General features: G+C 42.0%; 1 protein-coding gene and 1 long non-coding RNA gene across 19 annotated transcripts in view; one reads left to right on the top strand and one right to left on the bottom strand.

The window, feature by feature from the left end:
* Positions 1-19039, top strand: part of LOC113564586 — a 64380-nt gene that overhangs the window by 18827 nt on the left and 26514 nt on the right. The window lies entirely within an intron of this gene.
* LOC6549859 (eye-specific diacylglycerol kinase) overlaps positions 4087-19039 on the bottom strand; it is a 105885-nt gene continuing 90932 nt past the window's right edge. For 3 of the 18 annotated variants that reach the window (XM_026982703.1, XM_026982695.1, XM_001977354.2), the window contains 13 exons: positions 14160-14298; positions 12949-13152; positions 11106-11250; positions 9425-9824; positions 9183-9363; positions 7935-8344; positions 7578-7871; positions 7272-7498; positions 6988-7209; positions 5813-5864; positions 5016-5079; positions 4749-4906; positions 4087-4585 (listed from right to left, as the gene is read on the bottom strand). In XM_026982703.1, coding sequence (XP_026838504.1) covers positions 4378-4585; positions 4749-4906; positions 5016-5079; positions 5813-5864; positions 6988-7209; positions 7272-7498; positions 7578-7871; positions 7935-8344; positions 9183-9363; positions 9425-9824; positions 11106-11250; positions 12949-13152; positions 14160-14298 — 2704 coding nt within the window. In that variant the 3' untranslated portion in view covers positions 4087-4377. Of the gene's footprint in view, positions 4586-4748; positions 4907-5015; positions 5080-5357; positions 5412-5812; positions 5865-6987; positions 7210-7271; positions 7499-7577; positions 7872-7934; positions 8360-9182; positions 9364-9424; positions 9825-11105; positions 11251-12948; positions 13153-14159; positions 14302-14556; positions 15722-19039 lie in introns of those variants that run through there. The other 15 variants (XM_026982702.1, XM_026982692.1, XM_026982690.1 and 12 more) reach the window with 11 other exon arrangements.

Below are 19039 nucleotides of genomic sequence, written 5' to 3'. Positions count from 1 at the left end.
GCTTAAAGGATCGATGCGAATGAGTCTTTATAACTATTGTACATCTATTTAATATTCGTGTGTGTGTATTGTGTGTGTCTGTGTGTGTGTGTGTGTGTGTGTGTGTGGTCTGTTGGTTTGGGTATCTAAGTACATATATAACATACGAATGCTGCATAGCCAATCCAGATGCTAAACGTTCTCGACTTTCCCACACAATTGCCTCAAGCGAATAAATTTTTGTTGTCGGTATTTCTCATCCGATGTAGCTCGAAAAATGAATATTCAATTTTTAATTATTATCCCAGAAATCGAAGATTCTCTTATTTCATTCTGGTTTTTTGATTTTCCGTTAGGTTTGCTAAATGCTATTTCAATTTCTCTTTTCGTTTGTCTTAAGTAAAATTGAATCAAATTCCTCAGTGCTTGCAGTGCATATCGTACTTAGTAATTCATGTTGTCTATGCTTAGTGACTAATCCAAAAAAAGTATATATATATTGAATAGGCATATACATACAGTATGGGGATTATCATTAGTGTGTGGGACTTTCTTACAGTAATAAATATAGTTTATAGGATCTGTGAGTGGTTGTAATTCGGTATATGTACACTTTACAGTTAAGCAGTTTAGAACTCTTCGATAGAAATACTTTCAGACTTGCGTAAGTTAATAATTAAATGTATATATAGTGTATATCCAGGTGGAAGGGAGAATCCAAAGTCGTTGTCTGTCCAAAGTTTCGGATTGGGCGAGAATCGAAATAAAACGCGGTAGTTAGGAATCGGTAGAAAATTGGACTGAATTTTTGTATTTACAGGGTTGTTGATGTAAATAAATAGATTACTTGTACACATATATTCCGCTTTATTACGTTATCAATATATATATAGTATGCTTACTATCGTACAGTTAGGCATTGTTTTAGGTATATCGTTCCTCCGTCCATTTCTGTATCTTGACCTTTACAATTTTGGTTTGCCTTACTTGCTAGGATTTCATAAGACTTGCGTTTCATTTTTCCATATTTTGTTCAAAAGTTTCACTTAAACAATTCGAAAAAAATATATACTATATATGTATGTCTATATATATAGTTATATATACTTGCATATATATATAGCATCTATGTTGTTCCTATGTACACATCATGCAGTAAGTGTTTCCATTTTGTTTCTGTTTTTTGCCTCTGTGTGTGTGTGTGGCGTGTATCCATGTGTTTTTCAGTGTCTTGTGGATATTCAACTTCTACAAAATGCAATGCACGAAAATATATCCATAGTTTTGGCTTGGACCCGGTTGTTCTCCGAACAGCTGTGACACTTGGCTAGCCATTTTCTTGCATTTTCAGCCCTCGTCAGTATTTATTTCCTACTTATTCGTCATCATTATCTTTAACCATTTAGCATTTAATCCGTCTAGATCGATAAATAGCACACTCCTCGGTGACACTAAACTAATTCCGCCTTCCCGCGTAAATCCTTCAACTACAATTTCATTTTGAAGCCTTTTTCTATATAGCAGATTTGCGAAAACTAACCAAATTGTTTCGAAGTTTTGGTTTTACTTTGAATTTTTCTTTTCTTATTGATTATCGGATTTTTAGGGTTGCGTTCTTAAGTTTCGGTTTATAGTGAATGGTTTAGGGGGGATAGCAAACGCTTTATCGGCCTTCTGCTCGGCTCATTTGCTACAAATTCTCTAGATTGTCAATTGCTAAATATTCCTTACTCAATTCTGCTCTACTGCATATGGATTTCCAGCTGCGATCGCCATTGTGGCGAGTGCTTAAAAGTATACAAATTTTAAATAATAAATAACAGAAAGTTCATGAACAAACAAGTAATTCTTTCAACTTCTATTAAATACAAATCGAATATGTATATCAAAAATCAAATACATTTTAAAAATTAAAGAAGATATTCAATTATATTTCAAACGTAAAATGATCAAATGCATAAAGGTTTGTACTTTCGCACCTCTACATTAAAAACTCAATATAATCAGCAAATATAAAAGCATAACTTTAAAAGCTAGTTATAATTGAGTATAATTTTCGTCTTTTGATATAACCGCCGGATATTTTGACCGCAGCTGAAGAATTCATTAGGTGCCGCAGGCGGTGTCGATTGGTGTTACGATTTTGGATTCCGGTTGCCCAATGGGTGGCACGTCTTATGGGGCGTAAAGGCAGCATGCCCGAGATCCCGCAAAGCCCGAATCGAAAATCGTGGTTTGCGGCACTTCGACACCAACTGCGACAGTCTACGATGTGTATGTGTATGTGTTTGTGGGGGGTGTAGTCGTGTGTTAACATTAGTTAACACTAATTTTTGCGTGTGTGTGTGCAATCCAAAACATGATTACCCACGCCGGAAGCGCACCTCCGTGACCGGAAGTGGCTCAGGGGGCGGGTTGGGTGGAATGCTGGCGATGGCCCCCAATTGACCCAAACCGACTACAGAGATCCGAAAGCCAGAGCCATGGTTTTCCAGGAACTGAGTCGCGATTGCGATTGGTCGGGCTGGGGGCCAGGGCTGCATTCGGCCCAGGCTCGTAAAGGTGATCGATACTTAATCGCTCCTGGGTGCCTTATTAATCGATAGTGAGATTTATCATTCATTTATCATCGTTTTATCGCTATAATCGTAAAGTTTAGCTAAGCCATGAAAATGTTTTAACGTAATTGACTCGACTCTGTGATTAAATTTAATTTCAAAATTTAGAATCTGAGCGAAAAAAAAAAAGAAAAAGATAAATGAATAGAAAAAATAGAATATCCCTCTACTGTACATAGCATACATATATGGTTTGATAAACGGCTATATAATATTGTGGTATTCCATTATTCCATAGTTACAATATATATGCATATACAGACAAAATATGCATGCGTTAATATTAAGTGTGTTTCGTATTACGTACGACACAAGTGCTCGTGTTCATTGTTCCATTGTTGCTTTGTGTTACAAGGGTTTAAAGTAAAGGAGTTCGGAATATAGTAAATAGGATAGTTAAGATAGTCTTTGTTGGGTGCCTGCCCCGTCCTAAAATCTATTATTTTTTGTTTTTTCTTTTTTTTCCGGGGCAGGTTACCTTGTTTTTGGGGGGTGGACGCCATTGATCGGCCCAAGTCTTTCGGTTTGAAACGCTGAGGGTTTGTTTGCTTTGGGGTGAAGTTAAAGTGGGTGGTATATCTATGGGGGTTGTGCATCCTAGTCTGTGCATCGGGACTGAGTGTGTGTGTGTGTGTGTGTGTGTGTGTCTGTGTGTTTGTGTGTGTGCCTCTGTCTGAGCGAGAGAGCTATAGCCGCTTAGGGTCTAGTGCGTCTCTCTTCTAATCGTGCTGCTGCTCTGCTGTCATCATTCATTTTTCTTCTGACAAGAGTATTCAAGTTTTCACTTAGCCTAGTTTGAATTCCAAAAGAAGTACATTTAATTAAATATAAATATATATATGTATATATATAATGTATAGACTATATATTTGCTTAGTGTGTCTCTGTGTGTGTGTTTTTGCTTGTTTTTGTTTTTTGTTTTTTTTTCGTTTTCAACTTTTTTGCTTCAGTTAGTATTACAGCAAATGCCCTTTGCTAATATCAATTTCTATTTGCTCTCGTTCTTGCTCTCTAGTCCAATACGTTAATTAATTTAGATATCACAATATAATCATTTATCGTTAATCAATCGGTAAGAGAAATAAATGAATTTCGAATTTCCGTTTGTATTCGCTGCATTAAATGTATATAGGTATATATTTTTTGTTCGTTCTATCGAAAGGTAATTAAAAATTGAAATTTCGGACAAATGTTGCCTATCGTTTTGCTAGCTTCTCATTACAATAAATTAATTTATTCCATACCATCTGATCTCACCCACTTACGCGCTAAATGTGTTGAGTGTTTGCCTGTGTATGTATTTTCTTTGCTTAGTTTAAATTAGATTTCTCTCGTACATGCTAACACAAAAAAAAAGGTTGCCAAAAAAAAGCCATTATCATTATGCATTAATAATATTTCGTAGGGTGAGTGCTTCCGCTGGATGCTCCACTTAGATCCGGGTCTGCTTCTCCAGATGCATAAAACGCTCTTGACCTAAGCGGAATCGCGTTTTGAGATTTGTGGAATGTTGGTTTAAATTGAATTGATTTGATTCGGTTTGTTTCGGTTCCGTTATTCACACGACATTTCATCCATTTTGGTAGTTTTTCGTTTTGTTTGGTTGGCATAGAAAGGAGAAATTTGCATTGTTAAAATTACGTTCTTGTTTTTGGATTACTGATTTACTGATATTCTGGTATATTCTGGTGATAGTTGGATTTTCTGATTTTCATTGGATGTCTGATGTGTTGCAAGCTTGTCTAGCGTTTGCTCTACTTGGAGGGGACCTGCGATTCGTCTAGTCGTCGAGCCAGCACTCGACGGGCGGCGTCCCCTGCTTACTTTCCAAATAGGTGGCTATCTCGTTGGCGTTCTTGTTGAATGCCACCATCATGGGCGTGTTTCCGCCGGAGTCTAGGGTGTCCAAATGGGCGCCGGCGGCAACCAGCATTACGCAGATGTCGCGGCGATTCTGCTCGGCGGCAATGTGAAGCGCCGTCTGTCCACTTGAAGAAATAAGAAGTACGAAATGGGCTCGTAGTAGTTGCATTATAACTCATGAATGAAGCCCCAAGAATCCATTACTTTAAATTACCCAGTAAGTTAGCTTTCCATATCTCAGGGCAATAAACGATTATAAAAGTGAGTTGGGTTATTCGAAGGACTTACAGCTCCTTGTCGGCCATGTTGATGAGGCGTCGTGTGGCGCTCGCGATAATATATTTGACAATGTCCCTGTGGTTGTATTTGCAGGCGAAGTGCAACGCCGTCTGTCCGTTTTTGTTCACTGACTGTAGTGAGTATCCTTGTTCATGTAGTGCACGTAACTGGAAGAAAGGTTTGGATGGGCAGGTGTTATAAGTCCACTAATGATTATTTGGGTGTTCAGCTAATAGTAAACTATATAATTGTATTTTCTTGAAAGATTTAAGCTACCATATTGAGATCGCCGCTCTGGGCTGCTAGTAGTATGGCATCGGAAGTTTGCTCCAGTATAGGGCTATTATTTAAACGTTGTGTGTGTGTGTGTGTGTGTGAGAAAGCGTGTTTGGTGTGTTTGTTTGTGTGTGCATGGAAAAGTAGAGAAAATAAAAAGAAAATTCAAGCATCAGTTCGGTTTAAGATTTATTCGATCGATTCAAATGTCGATGATACGAGAGATAAAGACGGAAAGAAGGACTGACAAATACAGAGAGAGACACAGAGACAGACAAAGATAGCCATAACAGACAGTCTAGTGAGTAAGTAAAGAAAGAGACGGATAGTTATACGGAATACCTGAATCCACAACCAAAAACATCTTCGTTGAAACTGAATAAACGATCTTTGTTGCTGCATGCAAAAGTTATACCATATTGTACAGAAATTAGGATAATTATAAAATTATTTCAATTAAATAAAGAAGAAGAGAGAAGGATGCTGAGGATAGAGAGAGAGACATGGCGAGTGTGTGAAAGATGGAGGATATACCGTGGACCATGAATAAAGCGTGTGAAAGAGAGAGAGAGAGCAAGCAAGCGAAAACGTAATGCCAAACGAGCAAGACAGCTGCGAAACAGGCCAATTGGCTGAGGTAAAGAGAGATAAATATATATAGAGAGAGAGATCGCTCCATGTGAACAAAATTTTGAATTACTAGTGCCGTCTCGCTCGGTTCGGCCACAGCTATTGGTCTCTTTTCTTCGCATGGAGTCTGAATGAAATGCTGAACGAATTGGGGGACGCTTTTTTACCTCTTCCACTTCATCACTTTTATGGGCTTGGAGCCAATTTGCAAATCCTCATCTTTGTGTGTTTTTAGTATGTTTCAATTTGTAGTGTGTTTTATATATATATGTACATGTATATATATATATATATATTTGTTGGTGTGTAAATTCGAAAAGAGATTCACATATTGTTAGTAAGCAATTAAAGTAAGTGGGTCACAACTAATGTAACTATAAATCAAGTACACAACAAGTCCAAACTACCAGAGCACAATTTGCATGGCATCAAACCTACCCGCATATATTTTCAGTGTTTTTCGGTATTTTTGTATTATTTGGTTGGTTGGTTAGTTGCTAGTTTGGTTGTTTGGTTGTTTGGGATGGATGGGATCGTAACGAATACGGTTTGGTCCTTGCTACGGTTAACTGTTGATGTAAGCCGGGATTATATACCAGATAGTTCCAGGAGTGCTCGTATTTAATGCTCTACTCACATGCGATCGTGGCAAGGACTAAGCTGTATTCGGCTCCTCGCAATTTAAGACTTGGGCTTTTAGCGGATGTGGGTGTGTGTGTATGTCGTTGTATGTAGGTGTTGATGCGTACAGTTGCGGTCAAAATAATAGCACAAAACTACCTCTTTTGGTCAGGTAGTATTTATATATTTTATAATTATAATTATTATAGTTTTGCAAAGCTATTTCGAGTTGGTGGCTTAAAAAATTCCAAAAACATTGAATATAAACTTGTATATTATGAGTGCATTATTTAAACCGCATCTGCATGTCAGCGTGTTAATGTTAGTGACTAAACATGCAAGACATAATTAACCATAAACAAAATGCAATGCAACGGAAAAAAAGGTGGCCCGACTGCAACTGGCACCCCTCCACTCCGCTCCCCATCGAATTTTGATTGGGATTGTTGGGTGTTCTGCGGGTTAATGGCGAGGTGGGGTTTAGATGGGTTTAGGTGGTAGGTCTAGGTGGTTTCCAAGATCGCAGGAAATCAGATCTCGACGCGACGTTTGCGGAAGTGGAGGTGAAGGAACATGCGCCTATCTTGGTACGGCAGCTGCTCGGCCACCTGCTGCTGGTAGAGCGTTAGGCGCTCCTGGAGCGGCAGCTCGTCAGCGGTACGAGCGGTACGATTGGCCAGTCCCGCCCCCGGCGGCCAGCAGCCAGCCAACAGGATCCTACCGGTGCTGCCCGGGCCGCGGCCCTGGGCCTGATCCATTTGGCGCCTCTCGTTCTGTGCCTGCCGCTGCGAGAAGGCTGCGAAGGAGCGCTCCTGGTCGGGAGTCTGCGGCATGGTGGCCGCCTCGTGGTCCAGAATGTACAGCTCATCGATGGCAATGTCGCAGATGTAGTGCAGGTGCTCCTGGGCACGATCGATCCGGAAGTAGTGCTCAGCGGTACAGGCTGGTACAGAGATTAAGGTTACTTCTGAGTGGTTCTCCAATGGTATGCCAAATATATCTTACAGTCGATAAAGCACCAGTCCTGCGAGACCTTTGGGTATGAGATGGATTCCTCGAACTTGGTGTTGAGCATGTTGCGCACGTGCTCCAGATCGCACTGAGATTCGATTTCGATTTGGCCCAGCTTATTGGCCAATTTGCGGAGCATCTCCTTGTCATAGTGGTACTGCTCGTACTGTTGCATGGTCACGCGCAAGATGTGCAGCTGCATCTTCTCCAGGGGATTCACTCTGAAATGCAGTGCGTAGAAACATCAATTATGAAATTTGTTAGCCATTTATTGGCACTAATTTCGCAACTTGCACTCACTGAACATCGCCGCGTCCGTGCTTCCTCTTGGACAGCATCAGTGCCTTGTTGAGCAGCTCGATCTCGATCACCGATGGCTTCACGCGACATGCCTCTCCGTCCACCTGCATCGGAATGGTCCTCTTGGTGATGATCCTAGCCTTGCGGCACTGGCAAATGCAGGTGCCATGCATGCCCGCCTGCAGCATGGGCAGCTGGTAGGTGGTCAGGCCCACCACCTCCATCAGGCCGTCATCGATTGATGGCTTGGAGGCGCCAAATGAGTCGTTCCATGGATGGGTGCCGCCGCCATAGCTGCAAGGATAAGGGCTTCGCTGTAAATATGCCACTTAAACGTCTTAAATCGCTTGAACCCACCTGGGAATGTTGAGGAAGAGCACGGCATGGCAGCCGGCGTCGCGCAGTTTTCCGGTAAAGTCCTGTCCATCGCACTCGAGCGTCACCCACTGGGAGAGGTTGCGGTACTGGCGCAGGATCAGATCCTTGCCGCCCATCTGGCCGTAGTACATCTTGTTGCGCAGGCGCGAATTGAAGCGCTCCGGATGTGCCTCTCGTGCCTCGTGGAATTCCAGGGCGATGTGCGCGTCCACGCCGAAGGAGAAGTAGTTGTTGATGACGTTCAATGGGACGTTGGGCTTGCTGCGATCGACGTGGTCATCGGTGACGTCATCGTTGGGCGTAACCTTCACCCGCCAGCGATCCATTAGCACGCACTGGGACATCCCGATCTCGCGCAATATCTTCCCAATCGGTTCGTCCGTGTAGCCCTGAAAGAAAATAGACTTTAAAATTATTGAGGCTTTTATGTGCAATGATTCAAGGCAATATTAGGTCTAGATTACAGTAACTACAAATGAAGTCGAGTTAAATAACTAATGCCATCAACATTTCTACAGTCGCTGAAAAGCTTCTGATACCAGTTACTTATAAAGTCAAGCGTTTCTACACTAACATTTTGTAAGCATGTATGATTTTTTACCGTGTACCGTGTTTTAATACAATAATACTACGTTTACCATAGAAAAATGCGTGTACTTACGTTGCACATAGCATTTCAATCGGAATTATTCTTATAGACCACAGATGGTTCTTACAATTTATTTTTCAATCTTCCGCGTATTGGAACTAGTATGTAAAACGGCCCAGTGTATTTTTTGGTTTTTTTTACTCTTTATTTTACTGTGGTTCTACTTTTTATAGGCCGCACTGCATATTACTCTACTTGCATTGAGTCTGCATTGACTTTAAGCTTTCAGTAGTTGTTGTGGCTAACAGGGCGTATGAGTATTTTTACGATTCGTAATAATATTGCTCATACGCACGGTTGGCAGAACCAAAAATCAAATTTATAGCTAACTAGTTTTTTTTGAGTATTTCAAATTTAATTAGACTGTTGGTACTTTCTTCTCAAGTATTAAACAGTTTGTACTTTCTTCTCAAGTATTAAACTGTTGGTACTTTCTTCTCAAGTATTAAACTGTTAGTACTTTCTTCTGAAGTATTAAACTGTTAGTACTTTCTTCCGAAGTGTCAATTAAATTTGAAACGTGGTAGCCACTGCAAGGCGTATTGTTTTGTACTATTTTTCTGCGGAAAACTACTCACCCCTCCCCATCCGAGAGCGCGAGCGAGATCGTTTCCGGTGCCCAGGGGCAGGACACCGACCGCCGGAACTGGCTGGAGCGGCGGCTGGATTTGGTCCAGGACGGAGAGGACCCAGCCGACGGTGCCGTCGCCGCCGCACGCCAGGACCCTCAGATTGGGCGCCTTCCGGAACATGTCCAGGCTGCAAACGTAGAGTATTTAAGGTGAAAACAAAATATATATAGGAATATAAATATACTCACCCCATTTTGGGGCCGCCCTGCGTAAGATCGAAAACCTGGCGAGGATTGAGCAGGTGCTGGAACTTGCCCAGCAGCTTGTGGCCTTGATTGCCCCCCGATTTGGGATTAATGAAGACAATGACCGGGATTACCTCCGGCGATGGAATGGGCTTGACAATGAACGCCCGCGGCTCCTTCTTCTCCTCCTTGCCCTTCTGCCGCCGCTGCGTCTGCTTCTTGCTCTTGCCGCCGCCACCACCACCGCCTCCACCGCCTCCGGCGCCACCACCTCCTCCTCCTCCTGCTCCTGATCCCGATGCGGCATTGTTCTTGTTGCTCACGCGTATCGAGGACTTGAAGTTGCCCTTGGTTGGCAGCTTCACAATCCACGATGGCGGCACGATGATGGGCGCATAGTTGCCTGCGAAGGATACACAGGGCGAAAAACACGGTGAGTGCGGATATTACACTGGCAAAAAATAAATATTCGCATGAATATTTGCGGGTGCTCCGAATAGATAAACATCAGCAGCTATAAACTCACTTATTTTTCGAATATTGTTACTTTTACGCTCTTTTTAACCCAGTTGGCACATAATAGATGGCTGGCTGGCCAATTGTGTGAAAAGTGCTTAGGAATTAGGAGGGGGGAATCAGGGAATCAGGGAATCAGACGGGAGAAATTGAAGCCCCAACATAGCCGGCATACCAAAGAGCAATTATGAGTGCCGCAAAAAGGATACGAGACCAGTCCAGCCAGACAAAGGACCTCACACCCAACGGCCGTCAACGGCCCCTCGTAATTCTATTTTGTAGTGTCTTGGTCCTCATCTCCGGCCTGCGTCCCCCGTCCATGTCCTGTCCACGTAATGGTGTCTGTGGCAGGGAGAGTGTGTTAACAAGATGCTCATTGAGACACTTTACAAAAACGTGAACAGGAAGCGGTTAACTTGCCCCAGCTGCCACACTGCCATCATTCTGCTAGTTGCACACAGTTGTGTGGAGAGGAATTTCTATCTTACTTTGTAGTTTTCTATTTTTTTTACATAAACATCAGCAGTGGCTGAGGTGGCACGTTAGCACTTTCTGCAATGGCATTAATTAAAAAAAGCTTAGCTCTCTGGATATTTGAGTCTATTTGTGGCATAAGATGCTGCAAAACGCAATTACTTTTATGGAATACAAAAAAACCTTCATCTGTTCAACTGGAATTTAAGCTACAGGCTCCAGTTCGCTTGAGATTTAACTTCTTTTTAGTAGCTAAAGTTTTGATTAATGCAATCCCATAATCGAACTTTGTATGGCATTTGTAATTGCATTTTTCTTGAACTATCTCTGTGGAATATTATTTTAATGCTTCTGTCAACGATTTGTTTTCCAAACTAATTTGCATGGCCTCTGCTTGCTGGAGAAAGTTCTCTACGCTGATTTTTTCCAGCAAAAACAAAGTATTTACACTGAACGAAAAATGTTTACCCACCAAGCCAAACAGATGGAAAATGAATGGAAAGTGAGAGGACATGAAAGGGAAGGAGCTCATGAGGGCCAAAGGGTTCGGTTTTAATGCACAAATCTTAATTAAGTTAACGGACCGCAATTTATTTGCATGCACGTCACGTAATTAATCAAGAAAAAAAGGGCAGGGGCTGCGGAAAAGGGGATGTGGGTGGTGATGGGTGGTAAGGGGGGACAGACGACTCACCCAGACGACATTCCTCGCCGATTTTGGCCTGGTTAAAACAGGCCTCCTTGTTGTGGTAGATCTCGTGGCACCACGCACAGGCCAAAGCCACAATCTCCTTCGACCCAAAAAGCTTGCTTTGCACCGCCTGCTTCATAGGAAAGAACTAAAGGGATAAGTGCATAACACGTAATAATATAATAATGTCCTAGTTCCAGAATCACTCTATATATTTGTCACACGGAAGACGAACAAACTGATGTCGCTAAGAAATTCAAAACTTTATTCAATCAATTGCGTTTACGAAAATCATTTTAAGAACTCAACGTAACATTAATTTGAAAATATATTTTTAAAATAAGCATGCATACCAACAAAATCGAATAATTCAAAGTGTGAAGTCGTTTTCTTATTATACCCGTTACTCATTACGTAAAAGCTGACTCAATTTTCTTTAACTTCATTATACTAATCAGTGTTTTGACCAAAACTTTAAAAATAATTGCCTGAATATGGAGTGTCATACCTCGTTGAGCTCGTAATTAAATTTCCAAACAAACTGTATTCAAAAATGGGAACTCCATTTTTTTGCCATTTTTTTCAAATTTTGATGTTACCCCTTAAAAAAAATGCAAAAATTGACCCAAAAATGAATTTCCCAAAATCCGTCAAAAAGTGATAGGGATCGTTAGTATTGGTAATTAGCTGCTCAAAACAGTTATTCTTTCACGTTTATGATCATTTTTAGCCGAGTTATGATTACAATGCCCAACAAAAATATTTTAATTTTTGCCAAAATCCGTTTTTTCGAATTTCGGTCATAAAATAATCAGTTTTTTGGCCACAACTTTAAAAATAATTGTCTGAACATGGAATGGTATACCTCGTTGCGCTCGTAATTAAATTTCCAATTGAACTGTGTTCAAAAATGGGAATGCTAATTTTTTGCCATTTTTTTCATATTTTGATGATGTGACCCCTTACAAAAGATGCGAAAATTGACTCAAAAATTAATTTCCCAAATTCCGTCAAAAAGTGATTGGGATCGTTAGTATTGGTAATTAGCTGCTCAAAACAGTTATTCTTTCATGTTTATGATAATTTTTAGCCAAGTTATGATTAAAATGCCCATAAAAAAAATTTGCATTTTTGCCAAAATCCGTTTTTTTGAATTTTGGTCGTAAAATCTTAAAAAATTCTTTTCTCTGATTTTTTGTGTAAAAAATAATCAGTATTTGGATCAGAACATCCGAATTATTTACCTTAATATTGAATGCCATACCTTCTCAATAAAACTGTGTTAGAATATGGGAATTATATTTTTGGCAAGTTTTGATGGCGGTACCCCTTACAAAAATGGCAAAAAAATTATCTAAAATTTGGTATTTCACAAAGCAATATGTTGTGTAAGCTTGGATAGTTTTTAAAGTTCTGTGGTCATTGTAAGCCTAACCTTTTTCTTCATTATTAAAATGGAGCAATGGGTATCGATGTTTTGTAACCGAGGCAATTCTTTTAGTATGTTTTGTTTTTACAATCTCTGAATATCTTTTGATTGGTATTTTTATTTTGTTGCAATGTGACAAATAAGGAAATATATCTTATGTCCTGTGTGCTTTCTATTGATTGCTGGAATGTATATGCAGTATTTACTCTATAGTCGAATTAAGCTCCGTTGTTGGAATTTAGCCAGAAAACTAGGGCGTAAATCCAGACAAAACCAGAAAAAAGAACGGAGCTGCTAAGCATTTGTATCCGAATTGTAATGTATTTTGTATTAAGAACTCAATGGTTTGAAGTACGAAAGAGTAAAGGAAAAGAACACACATAGTAACGGGTGTACGGGGTGTGGTGGCCAACCTACCTTGCCGCACTGCTTGCACTTGCCCTTCTCCAGCTTGCGGTGCACCCAGTGGTGGTGGGTGGTGGTCTGCTCCCGGTACTGCCGGATGCCCACATCCCGGTAGGTGGGCTTGCAGGCCAGGGTGCTCTTCTCGTTGACGAACGGAATGCAGTTGTGGTGCGCAACCAGTTGGCAGGCGGAGCACTTCATCCGCTGTCCGCTTTTCTGAAATGGCACGCAAAACGTGGTGGATACGGTGGACACTATCTATATATATTATCTATCTATGCCCTTTAATTGAAAGCCCCTCAGAGGTAAATGATGAAGACCAACCATATGGCTTCTGGGAAGAACCCCTTTGCATATGCACCATGTAATTAATTTTGCGGCATTTTGGCTTTTGTTTGCGCTAATTAGCAAACTCCCGCATTTCAACAAAACTGCGCTCAAATGACAGCGGTGCTGCAACTGCGGCTAGCGTTCTCGGAAATGCAAACTTTGACAATTAATTGCTGAGGTTGCTGCGGTTTGACAGGTGAAAACGGATTCCCGCCAAGGATGCACAGCCTCAGGTGTCTGAAAGTTGTGTTATCCTTGCGAAAACTAAGGAAAAACCTTGTGCTAGTTGGCTTCACTTGTGCCGAAACTGCATCTGCATCTGTATCTGTATCTGTTTTTGTTTAATTGTTTTCGTTTCAACTTTAAATAAGATACGCTTGGCCTGGCGAATTTTGCATGTTGCCAAGCGAACGAAGATTAAACTGGCAATTAAAGCAGCTTCTCAAAGGTTCTTTTGCCATATTTTCTGCTAACCTGAAACTTTTTACCCTACCCCACCTTAATTTATTGCTGCAAATAGATTGAGATAAGACAGGACTTGCCACAGTAGCCGGTCTGCCCCATGTGACTTGTATTCCTCGGCTTTTCCCCTCCGCTCGCTTGACAATGAGCCTGATAAAGTACATATTCTGTTGCTTTTGGCTGGTCGCTGCCCCAAAGTGATGACACGCCCATCGTTCTTGTCCAAAAACAAACAAAAAAGAAGGAAAGAACCCTAGCATTTTCGCCTTTATTGCGTGAATGTTGGACAGACACGCAATAAATAAATTACGCTCACATGTCTGTAACCTGCCCTTCACATCGAGCTTCCCTTTTTCGTGTTAATTGAATTGAAGGAATGCTTCTTTTTATTTCAATTGAGTTTGCCACTGCAGGGCATATCATTAACTTACAATGCACTCCTCATTCAGGCAGCACAGATCGCCGGAGGCGGAGGTGGGCTTCCAGTAGTGCTCGCCCTGCACGGCGTTCTCCGTCCAATCGGGCACAATCCGTATGGGTCTCCGGGAGTTGCTGGCCGAAGCGGTACGCCTGCTTGGGGGAAAATATTAATAGGTATTTAATAATGCACATTTTGGGTTCGATAAGCACTGGAAACGTGGCTCTTTTGGTCAAATACTATTAGGAGGAGCCAGCTTTTCTCAAATACTTCCAAAGTTTGTGGCGTCCTTTAAAGCTAGAAGTTATTCCCCCTACTGCGATGGACATATTCGCATTAATTTAAGTATTCTACCCTCTTCTTTTTTATGAGCGTGTGGGAATCCGCTGCTGCATATTTCAGGGACTCACCTCTTCCGGCGCCACGCCCCCAAGGAGTCGAGCTTGCGCTGGCGGAAGGCCGACTTCCGTTGCATGCCGATTGAGGAGCGGCGAAAGCGCCGCACTCCGCCCGCTCCCGCCGCCCCTCCGCCGGCCACGCCCCCCGCCACACCGCCCCCAACGGAGCCGAAACTATCGCTGCGCTGAAGTCGCCGTCGCGGCTGCGGCAGCGACGGCGACAGAGGCTGCGATGCGGTGGAGTTGCTGCCATCGCTGCTGCTGCTGCCGCTGCTGCTGCTGCTGCTGTGGCTGTTGCTGCTGTGGCTGCTGCAGCAACTGCTGACGCTGCTCCTGTGCAGCCCATTTGCCGTATCGTCCACCTCGTCCTCGTACTCGTCCTCCGTTTGGAACTCCTCGCGAACCGCGTGCAGCAATCGCTCCATTCCGAAAATTGCTGCGGGTGCGTTGTCCCTGCTGCTGCTGCTGCTGCTGCTGCAGTTGATTTTGTTGCAAGTGCTGCAATTACAGCTGCAAGTTTGTGTGCATGCACTGCGGCTACAGTTGCAACCGCTGCTGTGGCAGCTACTGCTGCGGCTAGTCCTATGCTGACTGTTGCAGATGCTGCTGCAGTTGATATTGTTGCACTTACTGCAACTGCAGTTGGTAACTATGTTGTTGCTGCTGCTTCCACTGCTGCTCGCACAGCAGTCGATATTGGGGCAGATATGGCAATTGCAGTTGCAACAGTTGTTGCTGCTGCCGTCGCTGGTTTCTGTGCTGATGTTGCTGCTGCTGCTGCTCAAGTTGTTGCAAGTATCACCATGGCTACTGCTGCTGTGGTCGCTGGCGTCACAGTTCAAATAAGATATGAACATGGTTTATACAGTGACTTATTTTTTCCACATCCGTTCCCCTTTACTTTTGCCTGCTACCTTGCTCTCTCGCTTTACATTTCACTACACTTCATTACACATTCACTGTAGTCTGAAGATTCTTTTTTTTTTTTTTTTGGTTCTTTTTCAGTTGCTTATTTGCATTCAGCTCCCAATCTCGCCATGCCGATTCCGACGTGGATTTCGATTTTGGTGACTCTGTTTCTGATTCTGAATCCGATTCGGTTTGTGCCTCCACTGCTGCTACTGTCCGTGTTCGTGTCTGCGGCTGTCATTATGGCGCAAAAAGATTGCCGGAGATTCTGTTTTGGGTTCGGCTTGTTATTATACGGTTTATACACTAATCTTAAAGTGGGATGCATGGGATAACATGGAATACTTTGGCATTTGGCTATATTTCTTGTGTAGCTTCAGTGTGCAGCTTTTGTGATATTTTATATATTATTATATATACATATGCACAATCCCAGTAATTAAATAATTTGATAGAATTATTAGATTTACCTAATTTTAATCTAAAGAGTACAGCAAATTCGCCAGAATTGTGTAAAAAAAGAGACCTTATTTGGATATCAAACTGACCCTCTCGCTCACTCCAACCCCCACGATTGCTATCTCGCTCTGGCGCACAGCTAGTACTATTAGTGTGCGTGTGTGCTTAATACATTTGTATACATTTTGTTTATGTGCATTGTAATTAAATTCTTATCAGATGGAAATACATACGTACAGAAAAATGTGACTCGGTTTTCTAGGCGTCTGTTTTTTTTTTTTTTTTTTTTTTTATTTTTCCCCCTGACTGTGTACTAATTTTTTTTTCAGAGCGGGCGTTTTATTGGCCTGACAAATTGCTGGTTCGCAGATTTTCCATGTCAATTGTCAAAGTTTTTCACGGCTTTCTGCTTAATATCCTTTTTGTTTTCAATTGTTTGTCGGCGCTCCTTTGGGCGCGTTTTATGCGCGTATTGTGCGCGATTTGTGCGCGATTTGTGTGCGTTTTGTGTTCTGTTTTTGACGCGCTACTCAAATTTTGCCATGCACGCTTGATTTACCGTTAAATGTAGCGTATCTGTGTGTGCGTATGTGAGTGTGTGTGCTACACACCTGCACACACCGAATTCTATATCTATAGAATTTTTACATGCTCAAAATGTTCAAATTTTAAAAACGTTGAAAACATATAAAAGTCCCTTTAATTACTAGGGCAACTATATGTTTGCAATTGATTTAAGACTTTCAACAATGAAAAGAATTCAGCAAGCAAATGGATCTAAATAAATGCAGAAAAGACAAGAAATTGTGTGGGGGCTTTTTCATAGTTGCAAAATTGAATTGCAAATCGATTTGCCGACTGCAGTCTTAATATATCACAATGGACGCTTTTCCTTGGGCAGTATTAGTTTTCAGGGGAATGTCCAGGGGGAAAATCGGCTTGAGATGGAAATGAATGAGATGGCTTTGAGCTAATAGTTCATCAAATAACTTGGGAATTTCATTTCATTTCGCTGCGTTCCGAAGTGTCTGTTCAATTTTATACTGCACTTTCAATTTTGAATTGTGATTAAAAAACTGTGCACCCTTTATGAGCACTATTGCATTGTCGCCTTTCTTAAATGCTGCTCAAAACGAACGAATGCCTGGCAGCTAATTATGAAATATTCGATTAGCCAGTGCAGTCTTCAAAGCTTAAACTCAAATACATCCAACAACCCATTGATATGCTGGAGAGCAGTTACAGCCGTTACCCCCCGAAAAAGAGGCAATCATGCCCAATTAGAATCGTTTGATACCAAATATGAGTGACCGCAGCAAATCTAAAAGCCCCGAAAACGCAGACAAACTGAACAAAACGAAGCCAAGCAAGACGTAACAAAACTTGAAACGCTATTTCAATTCAAATGTGATTAATTTCGATGTCGACTGCCTTTGAAGAGGTTTTGGACTTTGTGGCGTGGGAAGGAGGTGGAAAGCCAATGGCTATGTGGGTGGAAAAGCGGGGGAAAAGCGGGTGAAAACCGGGGAAAAACGAGCAAGCGCTCGACTAATGAAAGGCAAACTGTCGTCAATGGTCCGGACTTGGTAATGGGATTGAGATTCCGGGGAGGAGGCAGCTCCTCTGCCTCCTTTGCCATCTTTTGCAGTGTGGCCCCATTGACAAAATCGATAAAAACCTTGAAATATCTTTGCGTATTTCAATAATGACACTCTGCATTTGCCGCCACCCTCGCCAACGAGCCATTTGACTTTGACATAATAAAATCGAAAATAAAAATGCACAAATAAATAAATATTCAAAGTGGCTGCATGAGAGAGCATCATCAAAACCGCATTAAATATATAGATACCTTTAGCACCTAAAAAGGAATTTTGCTCCCTTAGCTGCCCATTAATTATCGCCCACAACTGTGCGCTTTAAATGGATCCCGTACCGATCCTTTGGAATATATATATATGTATATATATATATGGCAAGCGAATACATCATCCATTCATTTGCACATTTAAGCCAATGAGAAATCCATTTGAGCTGGCCGAAATGAAAAATTATCTGCACGTCCTGGCCATCGTTTTCGTCCTGTTCCCTTCCTCCATCATTTTGAGATTGCGATTAATGTCCTGGCATTGGAACTGAAAACGTGGCAAAAACTTTCAGGCATCTCTGATTGTAGCCCCCGAAAATGGGGGTCGTAAGCTGCGATGCGATGAGATGGTAAGAACTCGAGAAAAGGATTTAAAGCTAATGAATATTAACAATAGCACTGGCCACTTGGGGCTGCACTGCGAGAAACTGACCAGTCCGCAGTCGAAAAGGTCAGGAAAAATATGGCGTTTGGAATATGGAATATGGCCTTTTATAATATGGCTTTGCAGACTTGCTAGTATTCCTACTGATTTTATGGCGTTCAAGTTCAAGTACACCTTCAATTTCTGCCCGTGTAGCCGTCGTGGAAAAGTAGTGCATCCGGCAAATGTCAGATATTGGGCTCCCAAAAGCGAGGGGAGCAGCTCAGGAAGGACTAAGCGAGCCTGGACTGCAAATGAAATTAATATTCTTAATTGGCATTAAGCGTTTGGCCTGCCGGTGAGGTCTCTTTTCCTGCGGGCCAAGTGGGTGGGTCCGACTTGGCAACAAGGCCAACATTTCAATAAGCGTTTAGCAACAGGACCTGTAAAATATGCATGGCAACGGGGGAAGGGAGGCGCAGTCGCAGGACTACGGACGAATCTCTAAAGAAAACTTTGCAGACAGATACGGTTACGGATGCAAAGAGACCCTGATCCAGATGCTGATGTTCAGCCTGGCATTTCAATTCAGGCCCCAGGGCCTTCAGTGTCTGTGTCACAAAGTTTTGCCAACAATTAATAAACTTAAAGCGGAATCAAAGCATCTTACAGCTCGGCAAAGAGCTCTCAAGGAGCAATAGGAAATGGAACAGATTCTGCAATTTAAGTGCCAATTTAACCTATTTTTCCGCATTTTTCCTATCAGGGAAAAGCCGTCGCGTTTGCTCTAAGTATTCGACCGAGAAGAGATTTTTTTATTTGTAATAGAGAGTGCCTTGAACTCTCCATATCTGGCTCATATCTCAACTGTTTATATTCGGCTTCCGTTTCGCAAC

The sequence above is a fragment of the Drosophila erecta genome, unplaced genomic scaffold, assembly GCF_003286155.1.
Source record: "Drosophila erecta strain 14021-0224.00,06,07 unplaced genomic scaffold, DereRS2 tig00000152-arrow-arrow-pilon, whole genome shotgun sequence".
Taxonomy (NCBI): domain Eukaryota; kingdom Metazoa; phylum Arthropoda; class Insecta; order Diptera; family Drosophilidae; genus Drosophila; species Drosophila erecta.
This window is presented reverse-complemented; position numbering and strand designations above follow the sequence as displayed.